The 27,047-nt window shown below is 37.4% G+C and overlaps 1 protein-coding gene across 1 annotated transcript in view; it reads left to right on the top strand.

Moving 5' to 3' along the window:
* mtd (TLD domain-containing protein mustard) overlaps nt 1–27,047 on the top strand; it is a 902,673-nt gene that overhangs the window by 72,538 nt on the left and 803,088 nt on the right. Inside the window, exon 2 of the mRNA XM_071599404.1 lies at nt 15,579–15,984. Within this exon, the coding sequence (XP_071455505.1) occupies nt 15,899–15,984 (86 nt within the window). The 5' untranslated portion in view covers nt 15,579–15,898. The remainder of the gene's footprint in view (nt 1–15,578; nt 15,985–27,047) is intronic.

A 27,047-nucleotide genomic window follows, 5' to 3' on the forward strand; every position in this document is an offset into this window, starting at 1 on the left:
CCTTTAATGTAATAAAAATATGTTAGATATTGCGCTTATTTTCTCAATCATAATTCCATTATCCCATGTCCTTTCCAGGAAGGCTCAACACGTGTTCTATTTTACTTGTATTATCTGTAACAAATTGAATTTTCGTATCAGTTTTATCTATGCATTTATAATTTCGTAGCTTCATTCAGGTGTGCTTTGCTTCATATTGTGAACTATGATTGTCTTTGGCATACATTAACGTAAGCATTGTATTCAAATATATAACAGCGTTGCTTGTAGGAATTTTATTTTTTTACTTCAGTCTGTGGGAGTATTTTAAATTCTGTATTAAATTTTAATATATTCCGGAAGATCCCTGAACTTTTCTTTGTCATCATGTGTTTTATTTTGATTTGACATTTACCATTTCAAAAGGAAATAAACTAGAGTATGCGACGGAACTGACGTATTTGATCAATTTTGTTTTCTTGGTCCATTTGCCTCATGACGTGATCCGAGGAATGCTTGATACGCAACCAGAAATGGCTCTAAAGCATAACGGTTCAAAAATACAAAGCCGTAAATATTTACACGCAAATAAATCCTTTCAAATGCAAATCGCTCTGGATACATTCAGAGTAAAGTTGTAGGATATTTAAGGTATTTTTTTTAGGCTTTGGATTCAGATCGGGAGGTTGTTTTTTTTTGCGCACGAAAGCAGATTTTTAAGTTATAATTATATTATTAACTGAATTCCAGCACGTTATTTCGATTTCACCACTGTTGTTTGAATACTGTTCCAAAGTGATTGGCTATATGCGAGCAAGTATTTGATCAGAAAGCAATGACTTTTAATCCTTTATATTTCTCATTGAATGAAATATTTTTGCCAATTATTAATTAAAATTCACTCGGTTGCACAAAACATGATCTCTCCTTATATATGGCTCATGCTCTTCTCTCTTGGATAATCGAAGAGAATATCAAGAAAACTAATTACTCTCGAAGGCTTGAGGAAAAAAGGTTGCCGCTCTATGCGTGACGTTTCTTAAGGGTTTAATAGCGTAGAAAAATGAAATTTGGTGTTGAATAAATGACCCTTTCCTGCTGGCAATATCACTCTTCTCGCAAATTACGCCACGGAGACATGACGGAAGCATAAAACCGGAGGGCATATTACGAATTTGAAGGAGTTTGTGAGACCATGGGTCTCAGGTTATATGAAAGGTCAGGATTTTGCTTTTGAATTAAAAAAAATATTTAGAATGTTCCACAATAGCTTAGCTAATGGGGTTTTACCCTAAATAGTAGATAACAGGTAAATTTAATAAATATATGGCCTATGATACTGTGAAGTATTTTTTTCCAGCTCGTGACGTAAGAAATGGAGGACCTCGGATATGGGAAGGTTTTGTCCTTCGCATAATCCGCGTTCATGCAAGCTCGTTTCAATAGCCTCTGCCATGCATATTAATTAACGTAGAAGTCAGCATTAGCTCCAAAGAGACGTGGTTAGGAAACTCAGGTGACAGAACTAGGGACAGGACAATATGAAGTTCGAGAATTTGTCCTATTTTGAGCGTAGACATTGTGTCGTGGAATAATATGATATTAGTTCTTTCATTCAATTAAGAATGACAGCGTGGAATCTTAAAGCCAATTAACTTTATCATACCTACTTTATAATTTTTGTTTTATTATATTTCTTTCTTTTTATATTTATTTTTTACTATAATTCAAACTGATAGGCATTAGGCCCGTTTGAATGTTTCATATTTAACTCTTCTTTATAATTGAGGCTTATGTGAGATGGGAGTAATTTACCAGTCAAAATAAAATGTCTCAAAGGGATATCTCAATAAATGAGATTTCCAGTTTTTCATGTCCTCACAACTTGGAATCAACATTTTGAAAACCTCATATAGTTCGTGAATATGGGGATACGAGAAGAAAATTCTGAGCGGTATTTTAAGTCGCATTATTTCGTCAAAATATAAATGTTCATTTAATGTTTTATTGGACAATTTTCCGAGGTGTTAGTCACTGAACTGGATCATTACGAAAGCACTGAATGGTTATGAATATTTCACAATCCATAATAATTTTTAAAATGTTTAAAATCTCCAAAGCACATAAAATGTTTTTTCAAAGGGATTATATATTGTGTACATATAGTAGTTCCTTCTGTCCATAGAGGAAGGTGGTCTCACCGCTGAATATAGCGGAATATTGTGTATTCTTGTATGTGTTTTTCTTTATTTTTGTTGTTTAACGCCATATCGCTCGCCTTCCTCACATCTCCTATATTTATCTTTTATATGTGTTCCTACCCCTTCCTTTTCCTTATAACCATATCCATGTGAAGTAAATTTGTTCGCCATAAGTCGGGTTTTCGTGTATGTATGTGTATATATATATATATATATATATATATATATATATATATATATATATATATATATATATGCACACACAAACGAAAACCCGACATATGGCATATATATATATATATATATATATATATATATATATATATATATATATATATATATATATATATATATATTCCCTCCCCGGACTACAACCTTGACGTGGTGGAAGGGCTTGTGCGTTCCGATGACCCCTAGAGCTGTACTGGCGGGAGTAATAATTATTGCTCCTGGTAGGGTCACCCATGCCAGATAGGTCGAAGGTTAGGAGCCAGACGAAAGGTAGTCCACGCAGCGTCTGTTCCTCAGTGAGGCGGCTGCAATGGCGTCTGACCCCAGTGGGGCGGCCAGTAAGTGATCGTGTCACGTTAAAAACACTATTGAGGAAGGCAACGGGAAACCACCTCAATTATCATTCCCAAGAAAAATATGATGGACAATAGAGATATTTTGAGTCCTGGCAACCACGGGGCTCGGCCCAATCGGCCGTGTGTCGTGCCCGGCAGCAGGGGAGGCAAGGCTTCCGCGGTCGTCATCCCACGAAACCCTTGCAAGGGAAAACCAGCAGCAGCAGGACAGAAGACGCAGGAGAAGAAGACCAAATTAGTTAGAATAGGAACGTGGAATGTTAGGACAATGATGAGGACAGGGAAATTGGAGAATGTTAAGCGAGAGATGGAAAGGGGAAATATAGATATTTTAGGTCTATGCGAGGTGAGATGGAAAGATAGCGGGGATTACTGGAGTGATAAGTATAGAATAATATACAGCGGTGGGGACGAGAGCCAACGAGGGGTTGCCATAGTATTAAATGAAGAGGTAGGAAGAAGCATAGTCAACATAGAGCAGGTAACGGATAGAATACAACTAGTGGAGATAAAAGCAGAACCGACGAACTTAGTTATTATTCAGGTATACATGCCACCGAGCAACCATAAGGAAGAAGAGGTCGTTAGGACATACGATCAGTTAGAGGACATGATCGCGTGTGTTCCTGCAGGGAAACATTTGATAGTGATGGGGGATATGAATGCGACGGCAGGCGAAGGAAGAGATTGTGATGAGGTGGGGGACTACGGTTTAGGCACGAGGAATGACCGCGGGGAGAAAGCAGTTGAGTTCTGCAGGAGACAGGGGTTAGTCATCACCAACACTTGGTTTAGACACCACAAAAGACGCAGGTATACATGGAAAATGCCAGGTGACTCAGAAAGGTATCAGCTAGATTATATCCTGGTTAGACACAGGTTTGGGAACAGTGTGATAAATTCGCACAGCTTCCCGGGAGCGGATGCGGACTCAGACCACAATTTAGTTGTTATGAAATGTAGCGTACGTTTCAAAAAGATAAGGCAGGGGCGGCGAGTTAGAAAATGGAATGTAGAAGCATTAAATGGGTTGAAAAGGAAGGAATACAAACAGGCGGTAGAGAAAATCATGGAGGATGGTAAAGGGCTTAGTACTATCGGAGAAAAATGGGAAATGATCAAGGAAGGGTTGTCTAAAGCCGCAAAAGACACTATTGGAACCGTTAACGCTAAAAGGACTAGGAAACCATGGATCACGGATGAGATGATTACAAAGATGGATGAGCGGCGAAAATGGAAGAATATAAATACAGAATTAGGCAAAACGAAGTACAAAGAATTGAACAATAAATTGAGGCGGGCAACAAATAAAGCAAAAGAAGCATGGTGGAAGACGCAGTGCGAGGAAATGGAAAGTCTGCAGAGGAAGGGTGAATTCGGTGCGCTTTACAGCAAAGTTAAATCGTTATCGGGAAGTAAGAAAGGAAGAGCTATGCTAACAGTTAGAGATAAGGCGGGTAAGGTAATAGTTGACGCAGGAAAGATCCAAGAGAGATGGAAGGAGTGTATAGAAGAACTGTATAGTAAAGAAATCAGACCAACAAAGTTAGACATTGAAAAAGAAAATGACGTAGAGGAAGACAGCTTAGGTCCAGGTATACTGGACAATGAGATAGAAAGGGCATTAAGGGAGATGAAACTAAATAAGGCCGTGGGGGTAGATAACATTCCCGTGGAACTTTTAAAAGGCTTAGGAAAATGTGGGAGGAAGAGGCTATATGGGCTGATCCGTAGTATTTATGAGGTAGGAATCTGACCGGAAGACTTTGTGAGATCAGTTTTAGTTCTTATTCCGAAAAAGGTAAAGGCCACGTCATGTGAGGACTATAGGACAATTAGTTTGATATCCCACGCAGCTAAAGTTGTTCTCAGGATCATAAACAAAAGGATAGAGAGTAGGGCAAATGATTACTTAGGGGATGATCAGTTTGGGTTTAGGAAGGGGAGAGGTACGCGTGATGCCATTGCAGTAATGAGATTATTAATCGAGAGGAATATAGAACACAACCAGGAGGTATTTGCCTGTTTCGTAGATTTCGAAAAAGCGTTTAATAGAGTGAATTGGGAAAAACTAATGAGTATATTGCAGAAAATAGGAATAGATTGGAGGGAAAGGAGGCTAATCCGCAACCTGTACATGTCTCAGACTGCTCAGGTGCGGGTGGGAAACGGGGAGTCAGGATGGGCAGTGTTAGGAAGGGGTGTAAGGCAGGGTTGCCCATTATCACCGTTGCTGTTCAACCTGTATGCAGAGGAAATGATCAAAGAGGCATGGGAAGAACTCGAGGTAGGAATGAAAGTGGGCGGGGGATTCGTAAAATCAGTTAGGTTTGCTGATGACCAAGCTTTAGTTTGTCAGTCAGCCAAGGGGCTGCAAGCATTGCTGAGTGAATTGGAAGTTTAGTGCGACAGGTATGGGATGAGAATCAATATTAATAAAACAAAGGTTATGCGATTTTCTAGAAAGAAAAAGGCCAAGCTTAACATTAAAATAGGAGGGCAAAAACTAGAGCAGGTAGAACAGTTTACGTATCTCGGTAGTGTTTTGGACCAACACGGTCAAAGTAGTAGGGACGTAAGGAGAAGAATTGCGCTTGGCAAAGAGGCTTTCACAAGGAGGAGGGAGTTGATGACAGGGACTTTGAGTAAGGATGTTAAGAAAAGACTCGTAAAAACTTTGATATGGAGCGTAGCTATGTACGGCGCGGAAACGTGGTCCTTGAAGCAGGAGGATAGACGTAGATTGGAGGCTTTTGAAATGTGGGTGTGGAGAAGAATGGAGAAGGTGAAATGGACAGAGAAGAAAGCAAATGAGGAAGTACTTGGTATGGTGGGCGAAGAGAGGGGTTTGTTGGGAGCAATCCTATGGAGGCAGGAAAAGTGGATGAAGGGGGTGTTGACCGGCAGTGGGATGTTGAAGACTGTGATAGAGGGTAGAATGTTGGGCAAAAGAGGAAAGGGAAGGAACAGGATAGGGATGTTGGACGGGATGAAGGGAGGAAGAAAGTACTCAGAGATGAAGAGGGACCTGATATAGAGTAGGATGATGGATTTTGTGTTTTGTTAGGAGTAATAAAATGTTTGTTTGGTAGTTGTGTCCATCCAAAAACCTACCTTAACCGGTATATAACTTTAAAAAAAAATATGTATATTTATTTATATTTATATACATTCTAACACGAAATCCCGCCATATGGCGAACAAATACTCATTCACATGGAAATACATGCATGGAAAAGGGATAGGAACCCATAAAAAGGACGAACACAGTAGAGGTGGGGAAGGCGGATTCAAGCAAATCACAAGTGTAAAAATATTTCCTAGACCGGGACTTGAACTCCGGATCATTCCTCTTGCCGGGCGGATGCTCTCTGGATGTTCGTCCTTTATATATGTTCCTGTCCATTTTCCTTATTTCTATATATTTGTGTATATATATATATATATATATATATATATATATATATATATATATATATATATATACACACAAATAATATAGAAACACAAAAAAAGAGAACACTCACGCGTATTTTCTTGATATTTCGACGGAAACAATCCGTCTTCCTCTGAAGATATAGAGGTAATGCTTGCATTACTTCTATATCTTCAGAGGAAGACGGATTGTTTCCGTCGAAATATCAAGAAAATACGTGTGAGTGTTCTCTTTTTTTGTGTTTCCATATTATGTGTTACTGTGTATTGTACTATTCGGCACTTCCGTGTTACGTCTATGAAAGCATATATATATATATATATATATATATATATATATATATATATATATATATATATATATATATATATATTTGTGTATACAAAGCGAACGGTAACTACGGCTGTATAAATATAATGGGAAGAGTTCACCCCAGCCGTACTCTTATAAATGGGCAAAGGATGGGTGGGGGATATTGGAGAAAATAGAAACAGTAAATCGATAAAAATTATAAAATTAAATCTCTCGTAAGCCCTGATAGAGTGGGAGTGTATGCGACTAGCAAGGATCACTGCTGCTTAGTACATCCAAGCTAGAGAGTGCGTGATTATTTTGCCTTTATTATTATACGTGTGACTGACGGGCCACTGGCGCAGAGGGAACCTCTCCTAAGCCCTGATTGAAGGTGAGTGCCTGTGACTAGCAAGGATCAATGCTATATAGTACATCCGAGCTAGAGAGCGCGTGATCATTTTTCGTTTATTATATTTCTTAATTTTATTTCAATACGTGTGATTGGTGGGCCCCTGACGCAGAGGGAAACCTCTCGTAAGCCCTGATAGAGTGAGAGTGTATGCGACTAGCAAGGATCACTGCTGCATAGTATATCCAAGCTAGAGAATGCGTGATTAATTTTCACTTTTTTTAGTATTCAAAAAATTAATTTTTTGTATTATTCTAATTTTACTACGTGCGTTTGAGTGCTTGAGACTAGCATAGATCAATGCTGTATAGTATATCCAAGCTAGATAGTACGTGATTTATTTGCAGTCCTCCATTTCATTGTTCTAACCGTTTGCGGTATTTAAATATTTCAATTATTTTCAGTTTTTTACAATATTTATTGTTAGTCTTATTTTCAGTTAATTATTTAATTTTATAATTTTTATCGATTTACTGTTTCTATTTTCTCCAATATCCCCCACCCATCCTTTGCCCAATTATAAGAGTACGGCTGGGGTGAACTCTTCCCATTATATATTTGTGTGTATATATATACATGTATGTATATATATACATGTATGTATATATATGTATATGTATATATTTATACAGAAACACACACACACATATGAATTAAGAGTTTTAATACGAAGTTTGAATACCGTTCTCCAGCAAGCGCGGTTATAACCATTTCTTGTAAAAAAAATGTAACAGAGCTAAATTCGTCCGGATCGAAGGTTTCCTCGAAGATTTTCGCGGTCAGTCGACCTCCCAGACTCATTTCCTTGGTCGGAGTGATATAAGCCATGTTTGTTTTTCCTCACTTAGCAAGAGCAAATCCTTTTAATCTCGTTAGCCGCGACCGTGCTGCTCTGCTATAGTCTTGTTGGAACAAACGCTGACGTCTCCAAATTTCATTACTACAGCGACCTCTTCAGCTTTGGCGAACACAAAGTAAAAATCTATACTAGGAAGCCCTACTTAAGCGTCACTCTTTTCTATATGCTCTCTTTTCATTCCATATTCCTTTATTTAAAATTGTTTTTGTTTCACTGATGGATAATATATTTAAAGTCTGATATTCAAAGCATCTCTTTGTTGGCCACTTGGTGTGTGCCTTTATCTAAAAATGTTAAAATACCTCATTTCCAGAAGACGTATTTTTGCTTAATTTCGAGGGTGCATTGTAGTTTGTTTTATCCAAGGGAAGAATACCCTTATGGATATGTTGCAGTTCATTCCTTTTATTAAAAAAAACTTCATTTTTCCTTATCCTAAAATATTCTCAGGATAATATTTCGCACCGATAAAAGTTTCTGTGGATTTAATTTTTGCAAAAGCCCTGCATGCTTTGTAATGTAAAGATTTTTAATCAACTCCAAAGTTCTAACTTGAGACAATTCAGGGGCAAATCATGCCTCTAAACACACGTAGATCGTACTACTTTGGAAAATTTAGCCAGTGCACCGGGAGCCGAAACGTTTGCCTTCTATGCCAACAAGAATAAGTTATAGAGGTCATGCGAATACTTCTCCGGGATTCCGTAAACATTCCAACCAGCGGGAAACGTTTCCAGAATTTTAAGATTACACGTCGTCCCCTTGTAGTCGTAACTGGCCGGAAGTGGCGGGGAAAAACCCTGAGAATCCTTCGGGTTATGCAATTCACGTAGCTTTCAAGCACATTAGGTTGCATCCTTCGAGCACGCACGGATTTAGTTCACCGGAGTGTGGTGAGCCGGCGGCGGCGACCTATTTTAAGCGACCGGCGGTCGTTCGGTCATTGGGCTGGTTGAACGACGGTAGCCTCCTTAGTAGTTTCTCTTCCTGACGAGGAAACAAAGCCAACTCAGAGGCATCGATCGCGGAGATATTCATCACGCAACAGCTGACACACTGAGAGTTGACAGTAAAATCAATTCTGTGCTCTCATCACGCTTTGGAGAAAGCCTCCGGCGGCTATTTCCAGCTCTCTCTGATGTCATCGAGATATGAAAGTATAATGGAAACCTCCTTTCTAAAATAGGTCTTGAATGAAAATATTATGGGTTCTTGCCTATGTTTATGTTACAGGGTATCGCCGATTTATTTTGGTGACATGAAAGGCCAGCCCGTTTGAATAACACCAGCGAGGCGATAACTCAACGAGTGCACGGTACGTCGGGATCATCAAAGTTGTTCAAATTCCTTTTGAACGTCCTTCGTTTTATACGTAGTTGGGTCGAGACATTTTTTGCGTGTTTTTTCCACTCACCGTACTTTCGATTAGATTGCGTAATTGGTGTTGACATTCGAATGAATAATCTACGGAGCTTAAATTCAAAAACTCAAAAGCTTACCATTAAATTTAATCCAAGGACCCTTTGTCTTAAAAGCTTCTTTACCATACGTCCTCCTATGATACAATTAGTGAACATTTGATTTACTTGTAATTTTCATTTCCTTTCATAGTTTAGGGGGAGTTATTAAAAGGTTGTTATGATGGAAAAATATGCCAAAGAAAGTATTAGTAGTACCCATCCTGGTTATTACTAGGTCGTCAAAAATTTGTTCATGAAAAGTTTATTCTTTGAACATGCAAATCTTTTATTTGAAAAAATTACACTAAACCTTTTCCATTTTTAATAATTATCGAAACATATTGCACAATTTGATGAAATTGTTACGAATCGTAAAACGTAAATAGAGCAGTACCTAATACAATAGTTCTCGTGTCCTTATATATTAAGGAGAAGAGGGCTATTATTTTATTAAGTAATTATATCCAGACTGCTTGGTGGAAAATTGAACAATGGGATGACAAGGTTAACATGATTTCCCTCTGTTGTATCATTTGCTATGTTCTCGACAAGCAATACACAATTTGTTTTAAAAATAGCCCAAGTAATCAACTCAAAGGCTGATTTGACAGATCAGTGCAGAGATTGCCGAATTATTAACCCCAACGGTGTGCGAAATTCGCGAATAAGAAGAAAGGACAGTTCTTTCCCCTGTTGTTTCTCAGGAATATTAGTAATTGAAAAATGAAACTGTCTAGAGAAGACATCCTGAATCAACTCAAGAGCCCAGGGCCTATGGCCTCCTTCCTTTCTAAGCTCTTCAAACAATAACTTACTTCTGCTATCTAATTGTATTGTTTTATACGACGTTTGACAAGGTTGGTCACATCAAATTTTATCCAATGAAATGTAAATTATAATAATAAAGCAGAATAATAAGTGTACATTCAGCGAGTGCATTAATAATAAGAAAATTTCAGTGTGGTTCATCTGTCTTCGTTCACGTTGAAAATGATGATTCTGATAAATTTGTTGCCAGGTTTTGAAAACCTATAAAAGCTCTTTCACCCAACTAATCATGTCACTCAAGTTACATTTCCCGGAATACAGATAATTTCCAGAGTTTATGGCAAAGATTTCATTTGGGTGCAACTGGGAGGCAGGAACGAACGTTGAATGTTGATTCTATGAGCAAAGTGCTGCTTTGTACGCTACGGGCGAGAGTTTAACGAGGGAGTGCAAGGCATCGGAATTGTTGTTACGTATCTGATCTAGTACGTATTATGGCGAAAAATGCATTTAAAAAGAATTGAGGTGAAAAATTTCAGGGTGCACAGTCTCGTACGTTAGTTGTTGAGTTACTGTTTATTATAAAATAATGCGATTGGCACCAAAAGAAAATGTAATCGATTGGAAAGGTGTCCCTAAATGTTTATCGACTGAAGCGCGAGTTAAATTTTTATTGTTGACATTAAGTTATTTTTTTGAACTCAAAGTGAAGAAATATACAAATGATTACTTAAAATAAATGGTTTCACGAATGGAAAAACATTTGACTACACACGAGAGACGTGACTGAATCCGAAAAAATTATATTATCAGAAGTACAGCTGCTTTTCTTCATCAAAGCGTTTGGAACTTTGTTTGGTCATGAATGAGTGACAGATACCCCCAAATTTGTGATCATTTTCACAAGGAAAAGAATTCAATTTTTTTAATAAACTAATAACAAGTTTTGATACTTGGATAACAGTTTTCAAAATCATTAAAAGTTTCGGTAAGTTGTTCATAATAACACTCATTATAGCTGAAAATTAAAACTATTATAGAAATAGTTCAGTATTCATTAGCAAACATACGGTAATTTTTTTGGATTGCAGTTATACGGGACTATATGCTTCGGCAAGATAGAGAGATGCGATCCAAAACGAAAAAGATAAAATAAATTTCATATTCATTTTCACGGTTTCCCACCATATAACGCCGTCTCTTGAAATCAAAAGGGCTTAAAATCCTCTAGCCTAATGTCGTGAGAGCGCTGTGTGCATCGGATGTCGTAATTAGGGGTAGCCCAACCATAAAAGGGTTGGAAACCGCTGTTCCCCCGACCCCTTGGCGGTCATCTCGGTCGGATACCCCTGCGTTACACACCCTATTACCTCGGTGCTCCTTCGTCCAATCAATTGGGGCGTGGTCGAAATTCATCCCATGCGATTGGAAACGCACGCAAGGAGATTTAATCTCTTGATTGCGCCGTTTTAATGCCGCGGACGGGGATTTTGTGACGTCATTCGGAGGGACCACCAGGTGGCGGAACGATGAGATGATCGCCTGGCGGAATCCCTTCGCTCAACTGTCCATTCACTCGTGAATATCCAGCAACATTCCGGATGAGAAGGATTTGCCTGTTGTGATTCCGATTCATCAACGCGTCGGCTTCACGTTGGGTAGATAACATAAAATAAGACTATATCAGTTTATGATTGGAAATTATAGGCACAATTCATAAATAAATCGTGGATTATTTTCTGGCATTTTTACTAAAAGGTGTGGATACATCCTTGCAGCCCTAGCTTACCACACAGTTGGAAGATGTAGATATTAAAAAGCATGACTTATTACCAACATTATAGTCCTACGATACAACGAACGTTTGCCTTTTATTATTAAAATTTACATGTGCAGATAAACAGTGTCAGGTAGCACATAAGTCTCAAGTAATGAAAAAGATAATAGATAACATCAGTCAGTAAAACAAAAGTACATTTAGAGGATACTTCCAAACACAAATCTCTTTCACAAAGTAAGAAAATCCCCATCTCATTAGCATCAATCAATCAGCAAGAAAAAAAAGATAAATTAATCTGTTGCATATAATTTTACACCAAACATCAATCAAATTATTACATAAATTCCGTACATATTTTCTTAAAAGTATGCACTCTGTGTAGAAAGGGCTCGAATAGTTTTGCAGGTAAGGTTTTCCAATCAACAATTGTTTTATTTAGAAAAGAAAATTTTTTTCATTCGTTCTTTGTGCCCGGCATTTTACCTTGAATTTGTAGTATTTTCTTACAATAAAATTTGGGTTTCCCGCATCATTCCTAAGATCTGCCCAAGCTTTCATGGAGAATACAACAAATTTAGCATAGAAATATTGATTATATTAATGTATTTCTAATATGTACATAGATATCAACATGAAAACTCTGTAAACTAAGAATGTTTACAATGTTCATAGCTTCAGTATTTTTTGTTGAAATTATAAGAACGAAATTCAAACAAGGCAGAATATTTATGCATCACCAAGCAAAATGCTATGAATTTGGATTGTCGATGGGATGTTGAAGACTGTGATACAAAGAAGAATGTCAGGCAAGCGGGGAAGGGGAATGAATAGGATGGAGGCTTGTTGGACGGAACGAAGGGAGGAAGCAAGTATGCGGAATTGAAGAGAGGCCCTGTACTTTAATGTTGGGTATTAGGTGACGTTTTATTATGGGGGCAAAAAAAATTGTCGTTGTTGAGCACATCCAAAACCTACCATGTGGAATATTATTTTTAAGAGATAGAAAAATGTCTCGTTTATTTGTTTGGTTGAAAAATTTTTAGACCACCATCTTAAGGGTAAACTATCTCATGATAATTAGCAATACTAACACCTTCTTTATCCTTGTATCAGCTGAAGTTCACTAATCTAAATGGTTGAGTTTTTTATTCCTTTCGCCGGGATCCCATTATTCAAGTCGTTCCTTATTATGACGCTAAAGATAACACTTTATTTTTAATGGTCCACAATCTATTAGAAATGAGAATATTAATTTTTAACCAGAAAATTTGACAAATTTCTGCTGATCTGCCTTATTTACAGAGATTTGAAGTTTTGGTGTCTTTTTTAACTTCAGATTAACTTCATGCTCTAACATGTCAGCAGTTTTTAGACACATAAATGGGACGGCGTACATTGTCCTTAAGGAATGATTCATGCTCTCATGGCATTCCATCGGTTCATACCAGGTCGGTCCTCTCCATTTAGGCTACGTAGAAAGAGCTGCAACTCGCTGCGTGTTGATTCTCATTTATAATTTTGAAGCATTGAATTATCTGTTGACTTCATAAATCACGGGAAAACTTGAGAAAATGCTAGAACAAAAGTCAAATGCTCATCCACAAATTCTTCTTTTCGTCCCCTCTAGAACATTATCGATGTATTTGATAATTTACATGCTATTCTTTTACAGCCTACGATGCTCAGAGCTATAGGTAAACGTATATCGATCAAACTTCAAAACATGACATTCAAGTCTAAATATAAACATATATATATATATATATATATATATATATATATATATATGGATTTATGTGTGTATATGTATATATATATATATATATATATATATGTATACATACATACACATAAAGTTTAATTATATGCCGGTGTGTATCATACAAAATATTTTTAAGCGCACGATATGAAAATATTACGCTACCTGAAAATTCGGTTTTAAGTTATTAGTTTCATCATCAATTCACGAGCAAACAAATCTGTTACTGATTGGTGGAAAACTCTTTGAATAAATTTCATGTATAACACAATGTAGTCAAGGATATGAAAGTTATATCAAACGTGGATAAGAAGCAAACAAAAATAAATGATTTCATTAGCGAGGTTAATAATCCGTGGTAATTAATAATGTGTACTTCAGGAATGGGATCAAATAATAAATGATAGTGTAAATGGAGGTGGTCAGTTATATAGATATATATTTTTTTCTTCCGACACAAAGTGAACTCTCAGAGAAGATAGAATTACGCCATTAAGGTACAGCACTTTTAGCATTTAAAAAACATAAAATTAATATCGATATTGGCCTATTAAGGAAATAACATGAAAGAGATATGAAAATGATCTTTTACCGGAAGAAAAGGTAAAAACATCAAACAAATATGTGAAAGAGCATGCACCTCGAATAAGGACACATTTACTATTTAAGAAGCGGAATTTCTATGGCAATGGAGGAAGGAAGAAGTAAACATTTGAGCGGTCGAGTGTAAGTAAATTTAAATTGATATTAGATGAAGGAAAGTACCGACGTAAAATAATGCTCTGCTAGAAATCAGGAAACAATCAATCTAAAAAAACTAGATAAACAGTTTACTTTTCAACGATGCTACTACACGGACAACGGCAGCAAAAGAAAGTAGAAGATTAGAACAAATACAATGTTGCTAACGAATAATAGTGAAAATAAAATAGTCGCACCGTATGACTAATGAAGTGTTTTGTGGGAATAAATGGGATAAAAGGTTAAAGAAGACTGAGGGAAAGGTGAAAAAAAGTACATTGAGAATTTATTTCCCAAAGGAATTTTTTTTGGTGTCTACAGAATTAGATGTGAACCTATTATTCCGTTATCTACTCTTTTTTAACGTGGAAATATTTATTCATTGGTTGTTTTCATTTATTAAAATGTAATATACAGCATGTGTACAGCATATTCAATATTAGTGCATGCTTGAAATTTTATAGGGAGTGCAACTGAACTCGGTAGAGCATATATTTACGATAGATAAACAATGATTAATAGAAATTACGAATATACATGCATGCAAAATAAATTCATTCTGCATTCTTGCAGTTTCCATTTTTTTTCTTAATAACACGGAATCAGTTTATGATCTCCCCGATTCAAAGTCCAAAACTCGCAAGCAAACACCATTATTAGTATATTATACATCATATAGGTAATAATGTGTAATAAATTTTACGATTAACCATACTGTAGTATTGAAAGCGTGAATTTTTCACTTTATTAATAAGGTTTTTGATTGAAAAACATGCGATTATAACGAGTAATTCATGTATCAATAAATTCAAATTTTCTTCAGCTAAGGGACTACTGGTGAATTTTGCGAATCCTGAGGGTTGTGCTTGGGGAATATTTTTGCTTTGATAAACATTTAAAGGAATTATACCAATATACTCGTTTTAATAATTACTGATCCCCGAGCATAAAACTATCTGCTATAGTGTGCGTTGCAGTCTCCATAATTACTGCGACTTTTTCAGGATTAAAATTGATTTTCAACATTATTTGTTGAAAAAAGGCCGGAAGATTAATTTTGCTCAGATTTAAAACCCCGTTTGAGGTAAAATAAATCCGCTACTGCCCGTTTTGGTAGCAAAGCATTATTGGTGAATAAATGAAATTATTATCATTTTATTTATTTTATGTATTTTTTTATCTTAGCTGTACCTCGCGAATTGTCGAAGTTCGCATATAGATTTAACACTCGAATGATAAGTTTTCACTTTTCATATCGCGAATCCCGTCTCTCTCTGTTTCTCATGTGTGAACGTTTCTCTTCAGTCAGGTCGAAGGTGGGTTGGGGTCAACGTGTGATTGATTGATGCTGCTTCACCTCCCTTAACTTTGGTCACCGGGACTGGCGGTTCCTCAAGTGCTTCAAGGTTAAGACGCAGCCCTTTGGAAGAGGATGCCATCATATTCTTCATCCCTCTGGAGCCTCTCCCTGGAGCGGCGCCCGCCGCTGGAGGCTTAGCCGCCCGCAATCTCTCCCCGTGATGTGTTTCGTGTCCCGTCGCTAGGGGCCCCTAGCGTGCATTTCTGCCGTCTCGTTCCGACAACTCTCCGCCGGCCAATCGGTCGGCCCGAAACTAGGACGAAGGATGGCGGCTCACTCTGGTGGACCTTCAAGGCAACGCTCGCTCAAGGACCGGCTCAGAGAGGGCATCACCGGCAGCTTCTCGTGGCAGTGAGTACACAACCTACTAAAAAGTTCATTATGTCACATCGTATTACTCTTCGTTTTAGATACCCTCTTCCTCATCCTTCATCCCTTTGGTCTTTTTCTTCCATTGCGCTGGCCGCTTGCGTTTTTTTTCAAGTCTTCCGTCCAGAGCAGAAAACGTGCTAGTTCTTGGAAAACTAAGTAAATAAATATACTATATACATAAATATATATATAAATAAATAACTATATATATATATATATATATATATATATATATATATATATCCATTCACATGGAAATAGATTTAAGGAAAAGTGATAGGAAGACAGAGAGCATCCGCCCGGCAAGTGGAAAGATCCGGTGTTCAAGTCCCGGTAAAGGAAATACTTTTACACTTGTGTTCTGCTTGATTCCGTCTTCCCCACCTCTCCTGTGTTCGTCCTTCATATGTGTTCCTATCCCTTTTCCTTAAATCTATTTCCATGTGAATGAATGTATGTTCGCCATATGGCAGGATTTCGTGTTTGAAGGTGTGAGTATTTATATATATATATATATATATATATATATATATATATATATATATATATATATATATATATACTGGGTGAACTCTACGTATTATTATCTACCAAACCGACCTTAGGGTTGATTACTGTACTTATGTGTATGTGTGTGTGTACGCGCGTACACACACATACACATAAATACAGTAATCAACCCTAAGGTCGGTTCGGTAGATAGTAATACGCAGAGTTCACCCAGTACTAAGCCCGATGTTGTGTAAAATTCACACATCAGGGTAGGGGGGCCAATTATTTTCCTTGTGCCGGTTATGGTTTCCCAGGAAGATCTGGTACTCGAAAAATCACATAGCTTTGGTGGAGCTGCAGGCGCCCAGAGAGGCTTGGCCAGGAATCAAATCCGGGGGCCCTCCGGTCCAGCATCTACCCTGGACTACCGCGACCCATATATATATATATATATATATATATATATATATATATATATATATATATATATATATACACGAGTACACTAATAAACCATAGAGACAAACACTAGGGACTGTCTCCCCCCAGCTTCACTTTGTGAGGGTCCTTTATTCGACGAAGGCGACATAATCTACGAAACTTGTGTGTTCTTTGGATTCATAGCCCTTTACGTACACTGTGTTGCCGCTGCTCTACCTTTTTTCCTGAAGAGTACGTGTATGTACATAACTATGTTTATAGCATTGGTCCAATGTCAATATCCATTAAATTTTTCCGATATCATTCACTTGGACATAATCCCTTTCGGGAGCGTATAAAAGATCATGACCTCAAACGAGATTTGGAATCACAGCCGAGGGGTGGGGATGGGTAACTCCCTCGGGACAGCCCTTTTACTCGCGGATGTTATACGAGGAACCTTTTTATATCCGGGAGATGAAATGAAACATTCTCCAAATTGGACGTTAACTCTTACAAAAGGTTGTGTTTTCGCCTTTTTCGTGTTTATGTATTTTCCTTGAATTTTTTTTTTCACGGACTCTTCTTCCTCCAACGGAGGTCTCCAATCTCTCCATTTTGCTCCACCCCATTAATGCTTTACAGTTTCTCAATAAAACTCTCGAGGAAGTTGCGCCTTTCCGCTTTGTCACAGTCTCAGGTTAATTAAAAACTTTATTAATTAAGGAGGACACGCGCTCACGTAACCAACCTCAATGTTAAGTGGTGGTCTTAAGCAGTGACATTAAGTTGGAAATGTTCAATTTAAAGTACTGATGCTGTGTCACTTAGCGACAGATGAATCGACTGGAGACAAAATACTTAGAGCAAAACCAATATTAAAAACCATGATTAGCCTTATGGCTTTCGTAATTTAAATGACATAGATCTAATTACTCTTCAAGCTCAAAATATTTTGTTGTTTTATTTACGCATTAAGGTAATAAAAATATCATTATCACTCAAAAGCCCTAAAGTCCTTTGCGATTTGAAATAGTTCGTATTGACAAAATATTTATATATGCTCTTAAGAGAGAAGCTGCCCTTCATGAAGACGTATTTTTCATTAATTATCTCGATACAAACTTCAACCCCGACAGCTTAGAATGTCTGGCATACCGATCTCGATTGTCTAAGAAGGTTCTTCCATGACCGTATACGCAAGTATACGATACATACGTCTCCTGTTGTAATTGATAAATTTTCATATTTTTTTAAATGAGACCAAATATTTAGATTGGAAAATACTAGGAAAAAATCGTATTCGAGCAGATATAATGAAAAGGTTGTTTCTTTGATCTCCTCCTATTATCTAGTTATTATTTTTCAAAGTGTTTATAACGTTCATTGCAAGGAGTTTTTATCTTACTTACTGTTCCTCGTCCCCTTTGCACGGTGGAACAGCGAGTGTCACACCATTCTCCCAATGTTCACGAAATTATATGGCGAATATCTAATTGGACCAAAAACCTTGCATTACCCACGGTTGGGATTAATTCCATTCTTTCCAACTTTTATGTCCGAAAATGTAATTCACTGTAATTAGTTAGCCTTTCAACGCGGCGGCTCCCCGAGTTAACGTGACGTCGCGAATAAGCATCGAGACTCCGGAGCAATTTTACCCTCGAAGACGCCGTTGAGAGAGGGGCGTTGGGTTTTGTGGTCGGATGGGAGAGAAAGGGAAAGGGCGGTAGCTATAATGAAGATGTGTGGTGGCGGTGAAAGGTTAGGAGCTCAATTTGATTGGATTCTTCGGGGTTGAATAATTTTTACCGACAACGCTGCTGCGGTAGTGCGGATTAGTGTTCGCTCCAATACGCAGGCGGTGAGCAAAATGGAAGCCCCTGCGCTTTTTTAAATAGATTTCCCCAACGGCTCCGTTAAGGTCTCAGACGAAGTAATTAGGAGACTAAATTAGTCCTGATATCGTCCATTGACGCTACTTGATAGCCGGACGTTAGATCCGGACGTAATTGAAGTCAGAAACGAAGTTTAATCGATTTGAAACTTGATGTGGAAGTAAGACGAGGACGAATCCTAAAACCTTCGTGCAGTACAATGGTGGAGGAACTTAAAAAGAGATGCAAGTTTTGGAAAGTGCATGGACGACTCAGTTTCATTTGACTGGAATTTCACCAAAAGACCAAAGGCAAACAAAATACGTCTTGGTATTCATTATGAAAAAAAATCCTAATCCTCCGAATTCAAGTATTTCCCCGTCTCCTAGTTTACTGGTCAAGAGTACACCTTTAGCACTACCTCACCTTATATAAATTTAAGCCAGATTTTCTGGGGAGTTTATTGCAACTAGCTCCTTTTGACAATTATCTATGCAGTACAATCGTACTTGAGAAGTTCTGGTTGATAACAAGGCAAATAATAAATAGGGCGAAAAAAATTAATAGGAAAAGACCGGAGTGGCTGAACCCACGATATGAGTGAATCTTAATTTTGTTCCGGTTGAAATCGATGTTCCTGGATCGTTGCAAAATATTTTTTCAGACACATAGTTTTCACCGTCACAAACATCTATTTTATGCACTATGAACGCTTAAATTAAAGTATTATCAGCAGTAACAACGCAAAGTAGAGGTTTGCACGTTCGTCTTACAGCAGGAGAGACTCACGGCAATCATACACATGTACGCGTGAATTAACAGTCAAGTGAGGGCGTTCACAGATAATTAACGAGTTGACAACATGGGGGAAAATGCATTGCATATTTAACAAAACAAAATGATGCAAGTTCATCCGTAGCATTGCGTTTCATTACATTATTGGCTAAATCTTCAAATTCCATAAATATAGTTGGAAAAGGCAAGATTCCACATTAAATGCTCACGAAAGGACAGAAAAAGCAAAAACTGCAGTCACGTGACATTGTTATTGCCGCCAAACACGTGACCAATGTCATGTGTTTGGTGGCAGTTCAAAAATTTGATCCGAACAAAAGTGACTTTATGTCAAAAATACAATAGTCAATCAACTGAATGTTCGAGAAAAGCATTATTTTTATAGTTAGAGATACAATATTTCCTAAGAAAGAATGCCTAAACAATAATTGAATTATAAGAATACTGCAACACTCTAAACTTAAATTTACGTTGCGATTAGCGATTATTTTTCTTTACATCGACCGCTACGCCGCTGTTAACGAGCATAAGAAGTAAATTTCATTCCTTCAATTGCTACAACTCGTAATGACTACTTATTCTCGGTTTCCTAGAGTGCATTTAAGTAAAATAAATTAATAAATTAATTCCACCCTAAATGCGCATTTTTCGGAGTTGCCAGCTCGTGGACAATAGACCCAGGTCACGTGACGTTGGTATTCTTCAGCAAAGATGTTACTGGCACTTCAGGTATCGCACTCCTTCCTTTTTTAACTCTGTATTCCCACAAGGCTTGGCTAGATCGCGTTGTTATTTTTTCAAAAAACGTTTTTTGCATTGAATTTATCTCATATTACCTGAATTTCAACTTGGTTGTTGTAGGTCAAAGCAATAAAAATCTGGTAACTCCTTTTCTTTATCCCATCATCTCATTCTCTTGTTCATTATTATTTCGATAATTCTTATTTTCAGAAAAATACATTTTGGAATCCTGTGATATTACAGATATGATGCAATTTTAAGTTAGTACAAATATAAATATTACGCTTGTAATATCCATTCCTTAACAACAGCAGAGATGATGGACAAATATTACAAATAAGCCCTTTCTGATCATAGCGTGCTATTTTATTGTCGCTGCATCATGTGACATGATGCCACGAGATAAATAGCGGGCGTATCTTGTGCCAGATGCTGTACATAAATAAACCAGATGCACGTGACACAGCTTTTAGCTTTCTTATTTGGATACTTTAGCCATTCCCTCTGGTATTCATGCTATCTTGAAGATAAATATGAGGATAAGAAAGATGCAGAAGACATTGGGTATGGACAGCCTTGTCAAAAGCGTTCTTCTACTCTAAAATATAATTCTCTGTGCTCTGCGATCTTCCCCGGGAGCGTCATTACCAAACAATGGTAGTTTAAATTCATAATGCCGTATAATATTTTGAAAATTTATGATATGGAATTAAATAAGATGAAAAAAGACGAAGTATAAGACAATAGAATGCCAAAACTTATACTCGGGTTGAAACGTAAATAGCCGTTGAAAACATCCTGGACGAGTCCAAGGGATGAATACAGCAGAAGAAAGGTGGAAATATCTTAATAATTGGATTAAGAAACTGGAAAATGAAAAAATAAGCGCCCGTAAACAGGAAAACGATTAGAAAACCATGAATTTCAAAAGAGATGATTAGAGAATAGCTGAAAAAAAGGAAGTGGATGAACCTGTGAAGGTAGAATCAGAATTAGAATGAGAAAAAATAATAAGACAAAAATTATTAACTTAGTGGATGAACTAATAGGGCAAAAGAAATGTTGTGGAGAGAGCAGTGCGAGGGTATGAATGTTTAAAAGAGACTGGGTGAAATGTTTGACGCAATGAGGTCACCTCATTCCTAGTAGTATTTCATTACGAGATAGAGAAAGCATTAAGGGAAATGAAAGAATGAGGGTGGTGGGATAAAGAACTCCTCTGAAGAATTACCAAAGGGTTTAGGAAAATATGTAAAGGAACGTTTTTTACTGGCTCATTGTTAGTATATATGAGTGAAGAAACCTGGCTTGAAGACTTTGTTTGAGCAGTTTGTCCATGGTTTGAGACAATAAGAACTCAATTGATGCAAAAATAATATCTTAACCCTAACTTTGGGAAAACATAGCAGTCAGTGCAAATTTATTTAATCCAATCACAGTCTATGTTTCACTAGAAATGCACTTTTAAGTGAGATTTACATTAACTATTTTTAAAATTATTTAATTTTAAAGAATTATTTTGTTATGAGAGGTACATTTAATTAACGACTTCCGCCGTTAGGTGAATGATGTAATTAAAAAGCTAGCGTTTTCCGAGGCACGACGTTTCTTTCGTACGACTAGAGCTATTTAATATTGTGATCAAAATTTTTTTACTTGCATTATTTGTGCTAAGGTTTTGTTTCATGTAAATTTTGAAGGCGATCGCAAAAATGGGAAAATTCCCATCGCAAAAATGGGAAAAGCAGCAGTATGTGAGGGCTAAAGAAACACCGTTGCTATGACATGAGTTAAAATCGTCAATTGTATAATAGAACATTATTTTTCATTTTTACATTTTTACTGGCATCCTTTCTTCTCTCCAACATTGTTGGTCCAGTTCTTTCTTATAAAAACAATTTTACGTTTAATTACCCATTTGACACTAGCACATTTGGCGTAGCACTTGACGAGGGAAGAAATATTCGTATTCATGGAAAAACCATTCATACTTAGAATTAGAGTGAGTTAGAGTAAATTATGTAATAAAATAACTCTCTGTTCAGAACAGTCAGAATGAAGAAGAAATGAATTATTAATTCAATTTAAGACGAGGGAAGCAACTTCAACACTTTCCATTCGCATCTTATTATGAACAAGTAATGTCATAAATATAAAATCCTCATGGTAATTTTCATTCTCTTTCCATTGAATGATGTCCTGTTTTTAATTTTGGAGGAACAAATTACCCATTTATTCCTTTGTGTCGACTGTTATACCTGTAGTTTGTTAGAGGACTTCTTGAAACGGACAATTTATACTTTACTTTTCAAAGCCAAGATTCAATGTAATTAAGGGGTTCTCGTGGTCAGACAAACGAGCCCCACGATTGCTTGTCTCCTAAGAAATGCTAACTTTTCAATGTTTTATAGACAGAATTGCCACCTTAATCTTTATAACGACCTACTTTATCTCAGGGGATCAACCCGCAGACATGTATTCACGCTACAAAGTGCTTGTTAATTTAGGAAAAACTCCGTTAAGAGCTGAAGTTGTTGAAACCATTTCTTAACTCTATTTAGGCAGATAGGAACTGAAAAATGACCAAGTTGTGAATTCATTTCATATTTCCAAATTTTGGGTCGATTTAGCTCTTTATTTCTCCTTCTTGTGTAACAAAGTAAAATAATTTATATTGCACTCGGAATGTCGTAGGTTTTTTATGTTTCTTTTTATGTTTTGCTCGTTTCCATCCTTAAGTTCACGGATTAATTTTTCAGGAATAATAATAGCCTTATTACGAAAAAATTGCCCGGGATTATTTGGAGTTATTTGGTCATAGTAATTAAAGCAATGGAAATTCAAAACTTTATCCACTGAGTGTATTAGGCTTATTCAATACGGAAGGATGATACATTTTCATTCAAATAATTTGTTGTGAAAAAGTTTAATATAATATGATTTTGTTGTTTTAACTTATGTAAATGTGGAAAAAATTTTATTGATTTTACCCCAGTATTGCGCCAACCGTTGTAAGTTGAAACATGTTCAGTTTTTCTGACACTGAAAAACGCTCTTTAAGATCGGGTTACTTCACATTGAGAAGCAGGGAACAGTCAAATAACACAGGGCTAAAGATATGAATCAAAGATAGAATGAGAAACAAACTTAACATTGATTTTGTTGCGAGATATTCAGGACCATATTTACGAAGTAGGACCGTGAATTATCCAGGTGCAGCGCTCAGATTTTGCTTTGAACTTTAACCTTTTGTGATTGGAATGACCTTGAAGAATTTTCAGTACGACCATGGAATATGCTGCATTTTAAGTTGTGTTTGACAGCTCGACATGATGACACACCAATTGCTGATTATCAAAAAATTATGTGACCATAATTTTCCCAGGGGGAATATCACCACTTGGGATATTTTGGTGTTGGTGACGCCGCAGATTTTCCCACACAGAGCTTTGTTTACCGTTTGATCTCTCGACCAAAGTGATGCAGCCAAGTATCAACCTTCGAAAAAAAATACTAACCTTAATGCAGCATCAAAAGCGAACAACCCTGTACGCGACCGTCCAGTCTTCCGGATGAGAGCAGTCAAAGAACCCACCGCTAGGAAATATTTTTCATGGGCAAGTTTTCTCTTACCTTGAAATATTTGGCACACTGAATGAAATTTATGATATTTTTGAAAGTTTTCTCAACTATTTCGGAAATTGTCTCCGACCATGGCAACGGTGATGTCAATATTAACTATTGCAAGAGTGGTAAATGGAGCTCCAGTTCCATTTTTCCTTTGGACTTGATTCTATCTCTTCTTTAGAATTGCAAACCATATGTGCTATAGTGATGAACAGATTCTCCATAAGCCTCATGTAGCATAACATTGGCCTCGGCTGACGCTTTGTTTAGGGGAAAGCAAATTTTCAATGCAGTATACTGCTCGTGTTGCATGCTACCTCTACGAGTATTACTACCATACACGGACTGAACATGTTTCAAATTGCAGCGACTGCCTCTTACGCAATACTGGATTAAAATCAGTGGCACTTGGTCCTCGTAAATATTTTACTTTAATCAAAAAATATAGCATAAGATAAAATTTTTGACCAGTAAATCATACGATTAAAAATGTACTTTCATCTATTAGTGGACAACTCTGTAATTAATTTTATTCAATTAACGAAATACCATACACCAGGAAGAAAAGGAGTGGAAAACTTAATAACGCAAAGTAATCGTCCAATATTTACTCAATGCGGTGTAAATTTTTGGTGATCAATAACAGATTACGATGTTCGTAGCTGAAAAACAATTTCACTGTTGTTTATTAATATAAAATAACGACGATAAGGAGTCGATAGCATACGACAAGGGTACCGTGGGGATGTTATTAATAATTAATCAGAAAAAAACGTATGCTGGTATTTGAAAATGAAAATAATACAAAGATGGCTTTCTCAGAGTAAGACAGTACTTCGCTGTGGAGATTAATTATTCCGTCGTCGCTGACGACCAGCCAGTCATGGTGAGATCATTGTGGATGAATGGCTGGGTCAAGCGACCAATTAGTTAGTTTGCCATTAGAAATGCTCAGCCAGGAATCTCCTTTGGTGGATGAGCCGAAGGGAAAAAGCAGCGGGGGCACTCAAGGAATTTCCTCCTTGCGCGATAATAACTTCAGTTCCACCGTGCAGCACTCGGTTTAATGTCTTTATCCTATCCGTCTTAAGGCCGCTCGTTTAATCTGCACGGAGGGAGAGAGGGCCACTGAGCGGTAAATAGGTGGCCACCAATTCACATTATCTCTCTTTCTCTCCATCTTTCTCGTATATTTATTCGTAATCAAAGCATGTAACGTGATGATGTCCCGTGCCTTGCTCTGCCGAGTGCGGCGGTAGCAAAGGGGGTCGTAATTGAACCGCTCTAATGGTGGAAGTAAAGGGAAGAGGTTTTTTCCCTCCTCTCTTTTATAAAAGACGGCAGCGGAGCCGGTGAGCGGTGCGATGGATGCCGGCGAGGAAAGGCGGTGGTAGGGGCACCTTGAGAGCCTCCGGGCGCTCTCTCCCCCCCCCATAAGGTCGCCCCACCCTCGTCGCTTTCCTTTTCGGAGGCGGGACGGGCGCCCTCAGCGCCATGCGGGACTCCCGGAGCGGTGATAAAACCCCAAGGCGATCACGAGATAACACATGACGCTCGCGGAGCGCGCGCCTACTTTTTTTCGGGATCGCCTCTTCATTTTCTACGGCCGTCGGATCCCCCTCTCGCGCCATTCGACGCTATCGAGGAAGGATGATATCGATATTGATGCCATTTCAGTCACTCAACCCTGCTATTTGGATCCATACGCTTAGATTCGAGAGGAAAATTATTTCATAGGTCCATCGTCGAGTGGTAAATGTGCCGTATTTCGTCGTTTCACATTCAGAGATGCAAGAAATGCAAAGGAAGTGTAATGCTTGCTATTTCAAGATGAAGAGAAAGAAAATTTGAAAGGTGTAAGAGCAGAGAGAGCACCAGTTAAAGAGATCTGATTCAGGACTTACTCTGCAATTCGCATGCTAATAGTTTTATGGTCATTTAGTTTTGCTGTTGTTTTCCACTAATTTTATAGAAAATAGGCACACTGAAATTCCGCCATTAATATTTATTGCCTAGCAGTTATATTGCCGGGGAAATAAATATAAATTGCAGGATTGCCGTGCGTCTATTTTCTATACAAACAATGGAGAAGTTCCTCCGATAACGGCGATCAAGTGACATTTCTTCTGTTAATTTTATTTTTTTTGCAAACATTTATATTCTTTTTATTTGCCTAACATTGATTCTTGTTTCACTTTTTCATTTTTCTCTTCTTATGATCCTGTTGATTGATGTAAATCGATTACCGAGAATAAATAGGCAACACAAACGAAGAAGTACTTAGCATAGTGGAAGAGGAGAGGTATTTGCTGGCAGAAATCCAAAGGAGGCAGGAAAGGTGGATGCAGAACATTTTGAATGGCGATGGGATGCTACAGACTGTGATATAAATGGGAGTTCTTCAAGCAAGCTAGGAAGGGGTAGGAATGTTGGACGGAATGAAAGGAGAGGAAGGAAGAATGCGGCATTAAAGTTGATTTTATTGTAGCGTCGGGTGTAACGTTATGTTTTCTTAGAAGAAGCTGAGAAATATATCAGTGCGCAGTGTTTAGTACACACACACACACACACACACACACACACACACACACACATATATATATATATATATATATATAATTATATTTAATGATTTAAAATGCCTCATTATTTTGGATGTGTTATTTTCATTTTGGATTACTTAAAGCAAGTCATTTCTCTCAAATTCTCCAATTCTCAATGCGAGAGCGTAGCTAAAATGAAACCCTACTCGTAAAAAAAACGATTAGTTAATATGCAAATCAAAGAAATGGAGCGAGACATTTTCAAAATGTTTATCACGCATGTGTAGCGATGTTATTCGTTTAGATAATGACGAGGTTATTGTAACAATACCGGTCGAATTTATCTGACGGATTTATTTTGGTCAGCAGGTCAGAAAAATAAGCCCTCCGATGTGAAAAAATCAAACTTATGAAGCAAAAATCCCAGAACCAATGAGTCACCACGACTTCAACCGCACAATGTACATTTTTAACTTGAGGCCTCATTTTGTTAACCAGTTATTTCCCAAAATCATATTTTTGCTACCTTTTAAAATAAACCTCACCT

This window comes from Hetaerina americana, unplaced genomic scaffold (assembly GCF_022747635.1).
Source record: "Hetaerina americana unplaced genomic scaffold, ioHetAmer1.1.p SCAF_11, whole genome shotgun sequence".
NCBI lineage: Eukaryota > Metazoa > Arthropoda > Insecta > Odonata > Calopterygidae > Hetaerina > Hetaerina americana.